General features: G+C 40.2%; 1 protein-coding gene across 1 annotated transcript; it reads right to left on the reverse strand.

Annotated features, from left to right (window-relative positions):
• Nucleotides 1-2635: 2635 nt before the first annotated feature.
• On the reverse strand, nt 2636-8001 carry alx3 (ALX homeobox 3). Its single transcript, XM_037245808.1, has 4 exons — nt 7661-8001; nt 4483-4760; nt 3477-3602; nt 2636-3205 (listed from the first exon to the last, which is right to left on the reverse strand). The coding sequence occupies exons 1-4, from the start codon at nt 7977-7979 to the stop codon at nt 2873-2875; spliced, it is 1056 nt and encodes a 351-aa protein (XP_037101703.1). The 5' UTR covers nt 7980-8001; the 3' UTR covers nt 2636-2872.
• Between the last annotated feature and the right edge of the window lie 9032 nt (nt 8002-17033).

Genomic DNA, 17033 nt, shown 5'->3' on the forward strand with positions numbered 1-17033 from the left:
CACGCGATTGGTTAGAAAGGTGGGCGGAAGACGTGAACGCGCACGTCAATCCAAAAAAAGTTGCCTGTCTAATCTAACTAGAAAATGTGCTATTTCTGCAGAAAAAATGTGAAAGATTGTACGCAAGTGGAATGAAAAGTGAGAATAAATTAACTGACTCGGAAAAAATGAATACAGGAACACATTGTTTATTATGCGCAAATGTATTGGATTATGCCCTACGATTGGCTGGCAACGAGTTCTGGGTGTACCCCGCCTACCGCCCAAAGACTGCTGGGATAGCCTCCAGTACGCCCGCACCCCTCGTGAGGCTAGGATAGATGGATGGATGGAAAAAGTTGAACTGAAATATGCTATTTAAGCGTGATGAAACTCGGAGCATCGTCCATGGTGATAATAAATAATGCACAGTTGTAGGGATTCAAACCATTAACCCCTTGGCCAATGGGCAAGCGCCCCTATCACGTGAGCTCATGCCAAGATAAAAAAAAGTGAGCGGAATAACAATAACATATGTGTGAATGCTTTCATAAATGAATGATTAGCGTTGCATTTCGTCATTACTTTATTCGCCTTTTAAGTGGAGCGTATATCAAAAGCTGATCTGAAAAGAATTAGTCCATAAATCCAACTATTAGTTATACAGCACTGCAGTGTTTGTTGCTTACCACATGGTGGCAGTGTCACCAGTCAGTCGTGGTCTCCATTCTCTGGTATTGCATTTTTAAACAGTGGTTCTGGTCGACTGTAAATGCCATAAACGTTGCGGCATTTTCGCCATAGAAACAGAAAATAACATGGCAACCCTGCAGAGAATTGAATGTATCCAACTTAGGCGCTCTTAGTGGGTGGCAATTTAAAAAGTCCATAGGCGCCTTGACCACAAATGCAATATTAGTCAGAAAACCATGTTTAGATGAGTGGGGGCGCATAGAATATATATATATGATCATAAAGAACATTTTTGACCTGACTCCCTCTTCAAATAACGCAAACGATACACGATGTACAATAGTTCCAAAGTCACTCAGTAGCATCTCCTGAAAAATCACAAGCTAATTGACATGGTATGCTATGCCCCATGTTTTTTTTTTTTTTTTTAAATTGCATAACTATTGCAGCACTGCCAAAAAAACAGAAAATTAACATTTATAGACAAACATTGTCAATCATGCAATATTTAAAAACATGACACAACATTACATATGTTGCCAATGAGTAACTTAGAACAAGTGAAATTAGTAAATTATTCTTATAATTTATTATTATTTAAGGACACATGTCAAGTTGTATTTTCTGAGAATCCCATGTAAAAACAAATCGGACTCTTCAGCTTTTCTTCAAATGGCCATCTTCTCAATCTTTTATCCCCACTGACAAGTCTTCTTATCTCCTCCACTCAATCTGGGACTTAATCAGAAGGGGCTGAGGGGCTGTGGGGGATAACTGCATTTAAGCGCTGCCGTCCCGTCCCCACTGGCTGCAATTCGAAGCTGTGTGTATGTGGAAGAGCATTTCTATTGGAAACACGTGTTAGTTTTGGTATAACTGGGGAAAGTGGCTGCTCACAAACCCTAGCAGTAACAGTGGTCTAATAAGGAAATACCTGACCACAAGTTTAGTTTCTAAAGCAGGCTAGGCAGCCGTGGTGAGAATTCAGGGCCAGCAAGGGATCAAATTGACCTACTTTTAGAAATGACACAAAATTCTTATAATTTATTTCCAAGTTATTACATAGCATGTGTCTTGACTGTTTAACTTCCACTAGTGATTAAGTGTTGTATATTTTGTCCAATTATTTTTTCCTCCTGATTTTGTGTTGCCAAATGAATGTAATGATGACATCTACCGATTCAGAATGCAGGAAAGCCCCCCCCCCCGTCGCCTTTTCCTTTTCATTTTTGATAAGTTAATTTCAATTTCAGATTCACACAGTTTTAGTTGGTGTTTATTCATCCACTGACTGGTTGTGCTAAATTGTGTTTCCAAATGTGTACAATGAGTGAATGTCTGTTAGACATTGCTCAGAATTAATTTACAAGGCGGAGTTTTCAACTAAAACTCAGCCAACAGGGTTGTCGGCTGGCTGGCTGGCTTGTTTCACCCGGAAAATAAAGATTTATTCAGCATATTGAGAGTAGCGGTAAATTTCCAGAGCAAACTGCTCAAAATGATACTGTAGATATTTGGAAGAAAGTAAAGGCTTAACTGTTATGAAAACTTCGGAACCTCAAGGTACCACTGTACTGGACATGTAGAAAGAAAGAAAAAAAAGAAAAGGTTTCGTTATTTTTGTTCCATCTATTCAACACAAGACAGCTGATGAACACAGACCAAGCTTTTATTTAGGGTCATGCAGAAATACACCACAGACATCAAACAACAAACACAACAATAATAATTAAAGGTTTCGCTACAGTGTCCTTTGGTCTCATTAATGTGATATCGGCAAAGAATTAGAAGAATGTATTAGTTCATCTTTTTTTTTTCTTTAAGACCAGCCCATGCTGTGGTTTTGGCTTCATAACTTTTCAATTGAGATGTCTCCAAGCTGTCTAAGTGAAATGTAAAGAGGGGTGTGTCCTCTATGCAGTGGAGATAGCTTATTTGCACTTCACAAATTGATCTCCTTTCATTTTTTCCCTTGGAACGTGACTGACATTGATTCGCTGAAAACGTCCATTAGCGTGTCTTTGTGTAAAACATGCGGTGCCACTTGTGCATGGTATGCAAGCTCTCTGTGGCGGTACACAAAAAATCACTCTGTCTCACAGAATGTAATTCAAAAGCTAATCGGAGAGTAGCCAGGACTTCTGATGATTTTTTTTCTGACACACGTGGGTGGGGGGCAAGTTGTCAGGCAGTATGGTTGTCATGTCGGCCATGAGAGAATGCTGCCGGGCTCTTTGGTTTTCATTCTCAACGCCATCAGGCTCGTCGGTTTGTAGTCGCTCTCCGGAGCCTCCACGCCGGGGAAGCTGTGGAGGGAGTACAGTCCGTTGATGGCCGGATGGTGCGACGGGTGGTGATGGTGGTGGGTGTGGCTGGGGGACGAGGGGATACCCATTAAGCCCTGCAGGTTGCTGTGAGGGTGAGTGTAAGCACTCATGCAGGAGGAGGGTAAGGATTCGGGTCCGAGGACACAGCTGCTCGCCGATGCGCCACCGACAACTCCTGAAGCACCTGGCCATAGATTGCCCTGCATCTGTGTATCACACACACACGCACACACAATTACATGCTATTCTCATCTTTTTGTCTTTTTAAAATATTTGAAGTGCAACGGTACCTTAAGATATGACTTGTGAATCTTTCGAGATAGCAGCCAATTCGGCAAATATTTTTTGCTTTGACTTGCGAGTGCAATTGGTTACAGTTTGACATTATGGGTGTTTGAATTGAATATGTCATTGGCAGCATTATTGTAAAATGATTGTACGACTCAACAAACATGAAACAGATGATTTGAGCCGTACCTGGTAGGTGTCATGGCGGGGGAGGAGGGAAATATCGTAGCTAGTGGTAAAGTGGTTGCGGACCTCCTGGATTTTCCCGTAGCGTTCCCGCTTCCTCCACTTGGCTCTACGGTTTTGAAACCAAACCTAGATGAACAATCAGTATGATGCATATTAGCACGCATCTAGTACACAGGACAGCTGCAATACAAGTCTTATCCATTTTACTACTCCATTTGTACCAGTTACCAGCCGTGACCAAACGCAACAGAGATCCAAAATCAAATTTAAGCCAAATGCGGGACTGTGTGAAAAGAACAGACCAAACAATGTGCCATTACTTTGTGCATGTCAATGTTGCATGTGGTTTCCTGTGTGCTTCGGCTGGCCAATTACCATTTTGAAGCAATTATTCAATTATTGCATTTATCAGGATAATTTTCTTTTTAAAGTGGTTCAAAGCGTGTCTCTGCTGACTTGCAGTTCTGACACAATACGGCTACGAACAGAAGGGAGCAAGCTGACAAAATGTCAATCGGTGCTGACAAATCAGCGACTTTTCCCACCATGGTAACTCATTTCAAAAATGTGACCAGTGGCTTTCATTCCTGCAAAGAACCAACAGCATGAATTCCACATTCCACATGTCCCACATGTTCTCTGCACGCCAAGAAAGAATCCCGGTGGAGGCAAATCACCACCAAAGACAAGATGCTCATTTATATGTTGCAAAGGAGTCATTTATCCATGTTGGAAAATTTGGACCTGAGGTACTGGCTCGCTTGGCAGAGAGAAGATGGTGAGAAAGCTGGATTTCTTAAGGATTGTGTTTGCACACGTTCTGCCTAAATATACTAAATACTAAAAAATCGCTTATCTAGACATTTTCTGTAACGAATAAAATCATCTGTGGAATTTGAATTCTGGAAAGAAAATCATTGGATCAAATCCTGAAAAAAAAAGTCCCAGGCTTTGTTGGCTATAGAAAACAGATTAGTTTAGTTTGCCCACTAAAAACAGCACACACCTGTACTCGGGCCTCTGTGAGCTCAGTCCTCAGAGCCAGCTGTTCGCGAGCGTAGACGTCTGGGTAGTGTGTCTTTTGGAAGACCTTCTCTAGTTCCTCCAACTGGAATGTGCTGAATGTGGTGCGATTGCGTCGCTTCTTGTTCTTGCCCGACAGGTCGATGGAGTCGGCAATGGAGTTGCCGCAGAGCGAGCCGCCATCCGCCTCCTTCAGTTTGCCGAAGCAGTCGACGCCCATGCCGGAGTATCCCAGGCATTTGAGAGCGCCTTTCTCGTGGTCTGAGGTGTGCAAGAAAAAAATGACTTATTCTCCTGTGCCAATGGCAACAGGTGTACTATCCATTGGTTATTGTAACTTCTGTCAACTCGGGAAAGCATTTTTCTGCCCGTCGCTTTGGCCACCGGCATCAATAAATGAACATTGCTACATTTGTAATGAATAAATAATCGTTTTCACACAGATGTAAACAAACTGGATAATTTCATACATCAACGTGCAGACACATCCACTGATGTTTATTTTTCATTCTCACTGTAACCTGTTGTTTCACAATACTAAAAATAAAATGAAAAACCAATTATTGCATATCAAATAGAGCTTTCACCCCTCACCCAAAAAGGTGGGTCTGCAACAACATTAAACTTGACTATTTCGGGGCCGCAAAATATTACCCTGCGGGCTTCAACTGGCACCCGGGCTGCGAGTTTGAGACCCCGATCAACAGTATATGGTGATGTATGGTGTTGTTACCTCTCCCTGCACAGGTATGATCACGGCCCGTCAATGAATCATGGGCGTCTACTTCAAATTCTTCCCAAATTTTATACTATAGAATTTCAGAGCATCTGAGAGAAACCATAACTACAATGTGGTCTGTTATTATCATGGCCTTTCCACGCTAGCCTTTTCTAAGGTCATATTTGGCAATCCCATCCTGCGATATGGCATTGTTGTAAGTTTTGTGTTGTATTATTTCCTGATGACCCACGACTTGAAACTGTTGTCTAAATTAATTTCCGAGAGCTGCAAAACAAAACCCATTGCATTTAACTGCAGGCTGTCCTCGACTCAAGCTCTTAATTCAATTTGGTGGCAGCCTTCATTTCCAACCTCGTGTTGCGCTTCACAACAAAAAAAATTCGCCTTCCGTTGGGTAACTTGGAGCCATGTGTTTTTCCTCAATCATTTAGCGAGGTAAGAGTATGAACAATAATTGGATAAATCTTTACTAAACTTCTAAGATCATCATGAAATGTGCATTTTTTTTGACAATTGAATTGATTTACTTGGAAGCTGACCAAGTTTTTTTTTTTACAAAGTATATCACCCCCACTCCTTTCACTACATCATTTATCATTGGACAGTTATGTCAAATAGAGGAAAAGTACAAAAGACACATGGTGAAAAAGGTCCGTTTTGGCTGCTGCATTAAACTTGAGATGCTTCTGAAAAAAAATATTGTCAAACTAGATTCACAGTTTTCTTTACGAAGCAGCCAAGTGACAGCAGGATACGTGTACTCGTAAAACATTACCCCTGTAGGATCGATGAAAATTTTTTCTCTCATCTATTTTTCTGCTTAATTATTATCTCATGCTGCTTTGGGGAAAACTATTTCAAAAAATAATTGAGAAAATAAAAGCAAATTTTTATTGTGGGTAAAGATAATAAAATAAGAGCAGACTTAACGGTTACCAAAACAGAGAGTTGTTCACATCATAAGGTCTTGAAAGTAGCAGCGTCAATTATACGTCTCAATTTATAAATGGACAAATAGACAATGTCTTATTTTAAAACATTGTGATGATGGAGACAGTTATTTTAACTTAATGTGGGGTGGGGGGATTCATGACCTTTCTTCTGTGAATTGAATGACGCCGTTGTATATTATTGCGACCTTATCAGTTCAAACACCAACAGCAAGAGTATCATTTCCCCAGTACACACAAACACACACATCAGGATGAAATGTTATCAAATGTTAGCATGCATTTCCATGAACTTAGAAACTTTTTTTATAGGGTATAGGTGTGGGATAAAATACTTTGTATCATTGTGATGCAGTATCAATGCACCACCATCAAATATGGTTATTCATGACTGATTTTGTCATGGTCAGTTGAAAAATAAACAATACTATCATGAGAGAAATTTGTATATATTTTTAAATAGAATATTTATTAGTTTTTTGTTTCTTTTTGGTGGGGTTGAGAAGGGATTATTGTTTATTTGTAAGATATACATTTTAGGACTGTATGGCATTAAGGGGGAAAGCATCAAGTCTTAATATGATGTGTATAAATTGAAATTTAATTGAAATTGCAAAATTTCCTAACTGTAAATTGAGAAATTAATTAGCATTTTTTATTTTTCTGCTTAATTTTCCTCTTAAAATATATTTGTACTGTTTCTTTTCACGATGCATGCGATGAAATGTGTGTTTTTGTGAATTACAGATTAAAGGGGAGGAAGAAAATGCATAATCAAGTCGTTTATAATTTTTGACACATGCCCTCTTCCTCAGCATATTTGCTCAATGGACTAGAAGTGAAATCATTTTGGCGTTGTTTAACAATTGTGTATGTCCTGTTCAACTTCGAATTGAGAAATGTCTGTTCTCCTATCCAACCTTAGTTTGTGTCCAATGGAGACACAATAAAAATGTCTCATTTTGTTCTGTTACCAATTTAGATTACTTAATTGCGTTGACTTTTGTAAAAGTTGTCCAGTTCATTCTCAGTTTGTGCTCAACTGAAACATACAAGAAAAATGCCCATCTTGTGGCCTTATTGAATTGCTTTCTCTTTTATGCATGCAAGTTGTCTTGTATGTCTTCAGTTTGTGGCTGATGGGGAAAGACCGAGAAGGGTGCCATTTTATGTTTTTGTTTTTTAACTTTTGTAACATTTATTGATTTTCCGGCATGCAGGTTGTCCCGTTCCGAATAAATAAACTGCTTTATTTTATTTTATTGTAATTTATTATAATTTTGAACTTGACGATTGCTTCAGAAGTGCAAAGTTGTGTGTGCAATTCCCGCAGTTTTTTGGCCAGGTCACTTTTTTTTTTTTTTTTTAAAGTGATAAATTTCAATATTTTACCTGTTTACAAACAGATTAAAGGTATTGCGCTAAAACCTGCAGGGGAAAACGAATACGATAGAATAATGCCACCTTACTTTGGTCGTAGAAAGGGGCCTTGCCGCTTATAAGGCCGGGCTTGTGCTCCTGGTTCGAACCCTCCAAGAACTTGTTACGTTTCTCCGGCGGCGAGGCGGGGGGATTCGACGAGAAGTTCCCGAAGTTGCGGTGCAGAGCGGCGGTTGCGGCGTACGCGTCCCCGACGCTGCGCATCGCAGAACCGAGGCTGTGCGCAGCTCCGATTTGGCGCAGCTCGTCGCACGCCAGGAAGGAGCCTGGCGGCGGGGAGCTGCTCGCGCTCGGCGCCGTCGAAGTTGGCGGTGTGCGCCTGAAAGACAAACAAGGCTCTGTCTCCATCTTGCATCCAACAACTGCTCGCTCGTATGCACGGCGAGGACGCCACAGCGAGTTCGTCCTGTTTTTTTTCTTCCACCAAAACTTTCAGTGAGTGAGTGAGTAAGTGGGTGGGATTTAACTGATCACACACTAAAAGCCGTAAAACTGTGTGTGTGTGCGTGTGTGCGCGTGTGCGTATGTATGATGCAACCCACCAAATATTCAATCACACGTCCCTCCAATTTAGCATTTAATTCCCACTTCAGATGACGTTATGCACGGGCACGTTGTCTCCATAATGAGACGACTGGACATGTTTGACCGCAGGGGCGTCTTTAAAAACACGGGTCCATTAACCGGTAAAAAAAAAAAAATGCAGCAAAAACACTATCTAATTCACAAAGCACGCGTCTCGTTGCGCTGGTGGTATTTGCGCGTATTTAAATGAAGTAGTTGCCGGAGAAGTTGCCCACCTTTATGCAAATGAGCCTCATTGACAGACAACGTCTAATTTACTAAGACCAGCGCTAATAGGCATACAGTTTTTTGTTTTGAGGGCACAAATAAAATTCATACATTTACAAGACATCCTTCCATTCATCCATCAATCATCCGATCCGCTTATGCGCGCGAGTCCCACCCAACTTCTGTCGGACCTGATACTTTTGTGCCATAAAAGACGGCATTTCGGCCCGTAACAATAATAATAAAACCATATATTACATTAGATTTGAGTATTGGAATGAGAAATAAATTAAAGTAAAACCAGAAAGGGGCAGATCAGAATGACAGGTTGAGTAGGCAGTTTTAAACAAGTGCGTTTTGAGTTGTGCTTTGAGTTGAGTGAAAGAGTCTCTTCCGTGGTGCAAAGTCTGAATTGATACTTTGCCACGTGTGCAATCGGGGTGAATAAACAGGCGCAAACGGCACTCGGCTGTCAATATTTATGGGCGTGTTTGCGTTGGTATGTCAGCGCAAAATTCTTTAGGCAGCAAACTGCGAGTGCTAAACAGCGGCCGCACTTACACAAAGAAAAAAAAAAATCTCATCCCAAATTTCCGTGATGAAATTCCAAACGAAGACACATTTTCACTATTCCACATGCTGCATGTCAACATTCCCAAATCAATGCAGACATTTTACACACTGACCTCCTCTTCCCACAATTTTCAATCCTTCATACCATTACAACATGCCCAGGGAACACTTTTTTAATCACATTGACAAAACCACATTTCCACAATAAAATACTCCAATTCAGAAATATTCAAAATATTTACCTTCTCCTTCTATTATTATTATTATTATTATTATTATCATCACCGACATCAGATCGGCATGCTTTAAGAGCCACATACTTTCCCACACACAGTTGAGATAAAACTTTCCTGAAAACAAATACATACTTTACAACAAAATTCTGAAAATGTGCTTCAAAATAATAACCTTTAGACATTTAATTAAGACGATGAGTGATTTAACACTCCAACTTAAATAACCAGTTTAAATTATGTTGAATAATAGTAACAATAATAACAGTAAAAATAATTATAAATCACCTGAGTTTTAATTACCTAAAGAAATGACATTTTGAAAAGATGATTGGCAAAACAAAACAAGCAAAAGAAACATTTTACTACTGGTTATATTTTCCTTAAACTATTCCTGCTCCTGCTTGATGTTTTTTGGTCCCAAAACTTGTGTTCACATTCAAAATTTTAATGAAATGTTTAAAAAGGCATGTTTTAATTGTAGACCTTCATAAAAATAATAATTACCAAAAAGAAAAGCAATTATATTCCATTTTTACTTTGCAGCTTAAGGTTCAAGATGTTCACCATGCTCCCCACATAAAAATCCAGTTGATTTTCAAACATCATATCTGTAATCTGGACAAAGTTTGTCCAAACACGGCGCACTTACCAAGGCCTCGGCACGGTTGCTCTCGGAGACGTCTCGACGTCTCACCGGATACGTGAGGCCGTATGCCGCCACTCAGCTGATGGACAAGTGTGTAAACAGGAGGTCCATTTGGGCTGAGAAGTATGGTAAGCCCCATTTCATTCAATTTGGGAATCCATTGGTGTCCATGACAAAGATCTGCAGGCAAAAGGGCAACAAAGTGATGTGGGGTTAATGAATGCCGGTTTCAAATCAGAACCTTAATGTCGGACGTCTTTGTTACACCACTTTCAAACAAAATCAATATTTTTTTGGACATTATTCAAAACCAGTTTTGCTTTGTTTTTGCCTTCCATTATGGGATTTCCTCTATTTTGTCCTGCACAATGATAAAGCAACCCCCCTAGTCTTAGCTGACATCAAATAGCACTGAAATAGTAGTAATAAATATTTCTTTTTTTTATAGATAATGTGTAAAAATGTGAGTGAACATGTTCAAATAAAACTGCAAGGCTGGTTATAGTGTAAGCAATGCACATTAACAAGGATACACTTTCAAGTATGTACGTGGCACAAACAAAAAAGAATCATCAACATGAATAAATCAGCAAAATGAATGTATCGCCAAGATCTAACTTTGACTTTCCCATCATCATCTTCCAAACACGTCCAACGCGTGACCCCGCGCAGGAAATCAGTTCAGCCTGTTGAACGTCTCCCCCCCCCCCCAACGCTCTGGGCACCAACGGCGTGGCTAAAGGTGACCCTGCAGCACCTCTCATGCGGGGCCTTTTGGACTACATCCTTTACAAGATCGTCTGTCCGTCCAGGGGACATCCTCTCTTTAGAAAAGAGGATTTGTTTACCCTTATTATAACAATTACTTGTAAGACAAAATACCAATGACGTTTTATCATATCGCTGTCTTACAGGTGCCAAACTCAGGCGGCCCTGGGGTCACATCCGGCCAAACACATTTTACGTGGCCCGTGAAAGCAAATCTTGTGATTTAACTTTATATTTTTCATAAAATCCACCCTAAGAAATTCCACGTGCTATCCAGTCGCCGCATACAATTTCCCATGAATTAATTTACATAGAAAATCATCTCTGCATATACTCTATATAAGTTGTTTGATTCTTTACAGCCTTAAAAATGCTGAATTTAAAACAACTCAATTTGAGTTAAAAAAAGATGGATTAAAAACAACTAAATTTGGGTTAAAAAAATTACCGACCTAGGAAGTTAAGTGAGTTAATTTGACCCAATTTACTGGGTCGGTCCAATTTTTGACCTAAGAGTTTTGAGGGTGTACATTTTATTTAATCATGTTATCCCTGTGGAATACTGTAAATTACAAAAATATTGGTGTTTTTTGGGGGGTTGGAACAGCATAATAATTATAATAATAATAATAGCATGTCTATTCATTTCAATCAGGATGAATGTTTTTCGGAATGAGTGTTTTGAGTACCACGTTAACAAATTAAACTCAGAATTCAAACTCATTTGTCTCGCAGTCTTGGAAGTGGTCACTACAACAGCTTCACAAAATTCTACCAAACAAGTGTGGCGTAAACATAAATCAATAAGTCCCAAGTAGGATTGGAACAATAATGCAAAGAAATTTGTGGTTTTATAACATCAACTTTACACAGTTACTGAAACAATATGTAAACATTGGGATTGCACTGAATTTATCTTGACACTACACAAGTAGACATATATTTACATAATCATTAAAGAAAATAAAGTCCAATGACCGACCAAAACAAAGCAGAGGTTCTTGAATTGCAGCCTTTGCAATTTCAAATCAACTACAATAATGTTGATTTGAATTTAACACAAATAATATAATATACATATAATATAATAATAATATAAAATAATTTTGTACACTAAGAGACTGTGTTATGGAACGCCCCGATAGCTCCTATATATTTTCTCCCATGAGTTTCTCTCCGACTCCCACCACGAGCAACGATGAGTACCACCTGCCGGATAAATGCAGCTGTAAGACTGAATGAACAACATCTCTATACTTGGTACGAGCTGACCCGTGTTTGTCCGGCCATCGTGGCTCGGGGCCTTTCCTTTCACGTATACAGGGTGGCGATTCAACCTGAGGTTTGCATTAGAATAGGAGAAGGATGTCTAATTGAATTACCCGCCATGAATGCACAGAGATGATCCCATACGCAGAGCCGGGGGATTCTCTCAAGAGGCCTTCCTCACATCTTCTACGCCGTATCCAGAAGCCGCACAAGCAGCCGAGGCGCTGATTGACAGCTGCCGACCCCGGGGTTAGCCGGTTGGAGGGGGGAAGCGGGACCGACCGCTGTCCTCTGTGTCACCTCGCATGCGTGGAGTGTCGCAAGGCAGGCGGGTCCGAGGGACCTGCGTTGAGGCAAAGTCAGACTCACTTAGAATTGGACCAAAATGTCAATTTCATGTTTTTCTCAAACATTACGACGTTTGACTTTCATACAAAATTGACTAGATCTGGGGTGGACAAATTATTTAACTATCTTTTTAATATACTGCAGTACTTCAAATTAAATTATATTCAATTAATACAAATGAAAAATACATGTAAAATTTATTACTAAAATATTTTTGTTAGATTAATTACAATAAATCAAATAACTGACATTTATTGAGGAAAAAATAAAAAGATAAATGATCATGACTGAATACATGTTAAATGACTGAATACATATTAATTAACCAATTAAGTAAAATGAGCGCAACATATACTGCAGTACTCTTGGTAATGTAAAAGCTCTGTGGGCCATAATTTTACACAACTGCCCTAAATTTTTATTAGTCAATTTCAACCCTTTAAGTTACATTTCCTTGCAAATTAATCTGTTGAATTACTGAACAGAAATTAATGATGAAAATAAGATGAAGCATATTCACATGTTAGACAACAATACGTGTGCTCAAATAAGAGGCTGTTTTAAATTGATTTTGTTGGACATCATTGCAGGGGCTCCGCTCAAAACGAGAGACGTCAACAAGTAAGTGAGCGAGAGCTGAACTCGCCACATCATCTGGATGAGTGAAGTTGACCCAGCCGCAGTTGCTCTTCTTGGGCCCTAAATGCAGGTCAGCCTTGCTCCTGAATCGCACCGGAGCTTTGCAAACATGAAGGTTTACAAAAACATCTCAATATATCGCGAAGGAAGATAAGAAGTGGGCCCGCACCGGAGTTCAAAACAAACAATCTTCCTCTCTTTGAGTGAATGGTCTGCACTTTACTTTTCATTGCACTTGTAATGACAATAAATCAGAATTGAACTGAATTAAAAACACATTCAGACCACATCAAACTGAACCGCCCACCACCACTCCGAGCTAATTTTGGTTATGGTAACCAATCGCGACCAATCACGACTTTCCAGTTTTCTGAAACTGAGCCATGATTGGTTGTGAGCTGAAAGCTGGCAACTGTGATGTCATTTTTAGCCAACAGCATGTAGCAAAATGGCCGCCCCCTTCGTATGGTAGATAGAAATCTCTATTTGTCATGTTTCGCGAATGATACATATTCTGTAACTTGGTAAAGAAAATTTTGGGTTGACTTCACCTTTAAGGGTGAATGTATACAACAAACCGATTAAGCTTATTTCGATAACTATATGTAGGTACGTACTGAAGGTAATTTGGTCACTTCCCTACATCCTATAGTGCAGTGCAGAACTTTGTCATGCTCCAATGTGATACAGCTGCACCAGCAAACCCCATGGGATGTAGTTATCTGGGGTCATCCTCCCAGCGGATGCTCAAGCTCATCCTGCTACTGGTGGGTGCCCCGAGGGAACGGGCATGCAGAGCGTGACCCCAACTCGCCTTCCAACAGCCACCCAGACTTTGGTCATCATGTTGCCCTTCAGCCACAATGAGAATGACTGGATCTTTTCCAGTTCATATGTCGGACGGATGACTGTGACATATTTGTTTTATCCGCTGTCACTACAAGTTACTTCCACACACGTGAAAGCGGCCTCCTAACTCTTTTACACATCTGTGGCATATGTCTCCGTCGGGGAATAACAGAGCAGCATAAACTAGACGGAGTGCAGTTCCATCAAGAAAGAACACGTGAGAATCGCTGCTGTTTATAAAGAGGAAAAAGCAAACGACCTTGGGGCTAAAGTGGATGGATAGAAAATAAACTGTTTGGAGAGAGACTGCATATTGCGCAATAGAAAGCAGCTGCAGAAATGCGAATGCATTGTTAGTTTCCAAAACGTCTTTCGAACATATCAGTCATATACAGTGCCTCGAACATTTTAGAGAGTCTGGCAGTTTTGAGGTATACTGGTCGACTTTTTGGCGCCGTCCTTCTTGGGTGGAGTTTTCATGTTCTCGGGTTTTAGAGACACAATGCTGTGATTTACATTTCAACAGGTATGTTGTTTGGAAAAAAAGATGTGGTAGGATTTAAGATAAAATGAAGATGACTGTCGTGTTGTGTCCAATAATCATATTATAAATGCTCTCATTTGATGTCGTGAAATGTTGCATTTTTTTGTTGTGGCTGTGAGAGGTAATCATTATTGCCCTTCATAGCAAACAGCCACTTTAACTAGACCTGTCGTCAACCTTTTTGAAACTGAAAAATTGCAAAGAGCTACCAGATTAATTAATACACACATCTGAAATACCAAATTTGCTCAAATTACCTTTATTTGCAAATTATTTTTAATAAATAGATATTATGTTAATTATTTCTCAAATAAGAGAAACAAAAGGAAAGAGATACACATCAATATGTAACAATTTCTATAAATCTCTATGAATGTTTAAAAAAAAAATCCCTTCTCCAACATTCCTGATAAATCACAATATCTCATCACGATGAGCTGTTTTAGAAAACATGCCGCTGCTGTGAGCTACTTACGTGGTCCTTGTAGGCATCCTAATTGTCCACAAGCACAATGCTGGCAACACATTCTAGAAAGTGCATCATCATTCTTAATTATCAGAAATGAGAGAAAAAAATGTAAGATTAGATTAGATGGCTTGAACTGGGAGAAGATAGCATTCCCTCACTCAGATTTTATTTGTTTCTACAATAACTCAGGAAGGTCCTTAATATAATGCCAAATGTATTGTAACGTTTGAGGCCCAGTATTGTTAATGTGATTGTTATTTTGAAAAGTGACATTACTTACTGTACATACTAAGACATCCATGCAGTATGCAGACAATCCACTAGTGGGCAGTAATTCATCCACCAGACAGCGTCTGCTCAGAAATTTGTAAAGAAACAAAGGCAATTAGTTTTTCTGTCAATTGATTTAATGGTTGAGGTTGTACAGGGAGGAAGCTACCAGAGATACAGTAGATGCACAAACCCATTTTTAAATCCAAGCTTTCTGCCCTGGTACTGATCATTCATCTTACAAAGGTAAGGATCAAAGCTGCTTTGTTAGGTGGAAGTGACCAGCGTGCCCTTAGTTTGAAGACCTGACAGTGAACTCTTGAAGGCGACCGCCCCCGCCCCCACCCATAGACAGCCACCATTATGCAGCCATAGCCCGGGGACCAATCACCCCGCTTGCCCTCACCATCTCTGCTTTTCCTTTCCTCCTTGTCTTTCACAGTCTGCCTCCTCGGAGCATCTCATGTGGGTTCTCCTCTCTCTCTGGGCCTTCTTATGGACTCCATGCTATGAAGCTCTCCCTGTGTCACCAGACTGATTAAAACAAATACCCGGCCTATTTGGATGGCTAATCTAATTCTGCTCTTTTTCTTCTGGCCGGCCCTGGAGCATGCAAAGTATTAGGTGTCCTGGGAGACACTGTTACATCCCCAGACTCACCCGCCCTTTCATTCCCTCCCCCCCATCTTATATTTCAAACACGCAGGACCATCACATATGGTGGGCTTCGAACACCAAACACTCTTCTCACTCCCACACCATGAACGATTTACTGCCCTCTAGCGGCTTATCCGCATAATGCACGTTTTTTTATCCTATTGTATTTATTTATCTGGCTGTTCAAAAAAAAATCATTCTCCAATCAACAGCAGAAACGTGCATGTGAAGAAATGGCGACTCCCCAAGGATCTCAGGTGCAGGTGCCGTAACAACACGCACGAAAAGCATCACCGCGCTCGACGCTTGCATCACAGCAGCTGACAGCTAACAAGTGAGGTGATAATAATCTGATTCCCGCTGACAAGAACTATTGTCTAATCTACTTAGAGCCGCCTCCCCAGACTCCTCATGCACTCACATACAGTCATATGCAATAAACCCCGTCACTTATTTGTAGTTCACCACACACACATTCTTCTGTGAAAGTTGACCCTTGGCTACTTTCTGAAAAACTCACCAACTTGGGCCGATCTACATCATTTTGTGTACTTTCTGTAATTCCTTAGAATGCCACAAGATGTCACCAAAATATGGCCTCCTAGTTCTAAGACAAGTTAGCGGAACAGACAGCGAGGCAGTTTGGAGAAAGCACGGTGGTGAACCTTTCGGGATGATGCAAAGAAAGGTCTGTATTACTACTGGTAGTATTGGTAATTAACACCTTAGCTGCTATTGACTAGCTGCTTAACATCAATGATATTGAGTAGATAGAGTTGTTAGTGATGAATACATTTTAGAATATTTCTGTATCACTCAGTTAAAAATCCAATAACATGACTGGGAAAGCAGTAATTTTTTTTGTGAGTTGAAGTCATGGAGTGTTCGACACACGCATGTTAGCGCTCACTTCTGGTGAACTTTTTAAAAATCAAATCATCTGTAATCCATTTGTAAGGGTAATGCGTTAAGATGAGTTTGAAATGCGATCAAGGTTTTTTTCTGTAACCATAATGAGAAGGCGAGGGCCGCTGGAGCTCAGCTGCGCACAGACACCCCTCGGGAAGTGGATCGGGTTTTAGCCCGGCGGTGCTCGTCAGCTTGTTTAATTTGTCACCTGGCAACCCGCCTTTGCTGAGGGAGACTCGACGGCGTCAGGGGAGTAGAGAATACACAGCACTCACACAGTGGTGAGAAGTAATGCAGCTCTTAAGTATCAGAATAATTTTGCAGGTATCTGTGCATAGAGAATTTGTATTTTCTGATGATTTTGTTTATATTGAAAACAGAGATCTGTACTTTCTACTACACATGAAGCGACATGGAGGAACATGAACCATTA

This window comes from Syngnathus acus, chromosome 2 (assembly GCF_901709675.1).
Source record: "Syngnathus acus chromosome 2, fSynAcu1.2, whole genome shotgun sequence".
Lineage (NCBI taxonomy): Eukaryota > Metazoa > Chordata > Actinopteri > Syngnathiformes > Syngnathidae > Syngnathus > Syngnathus acus.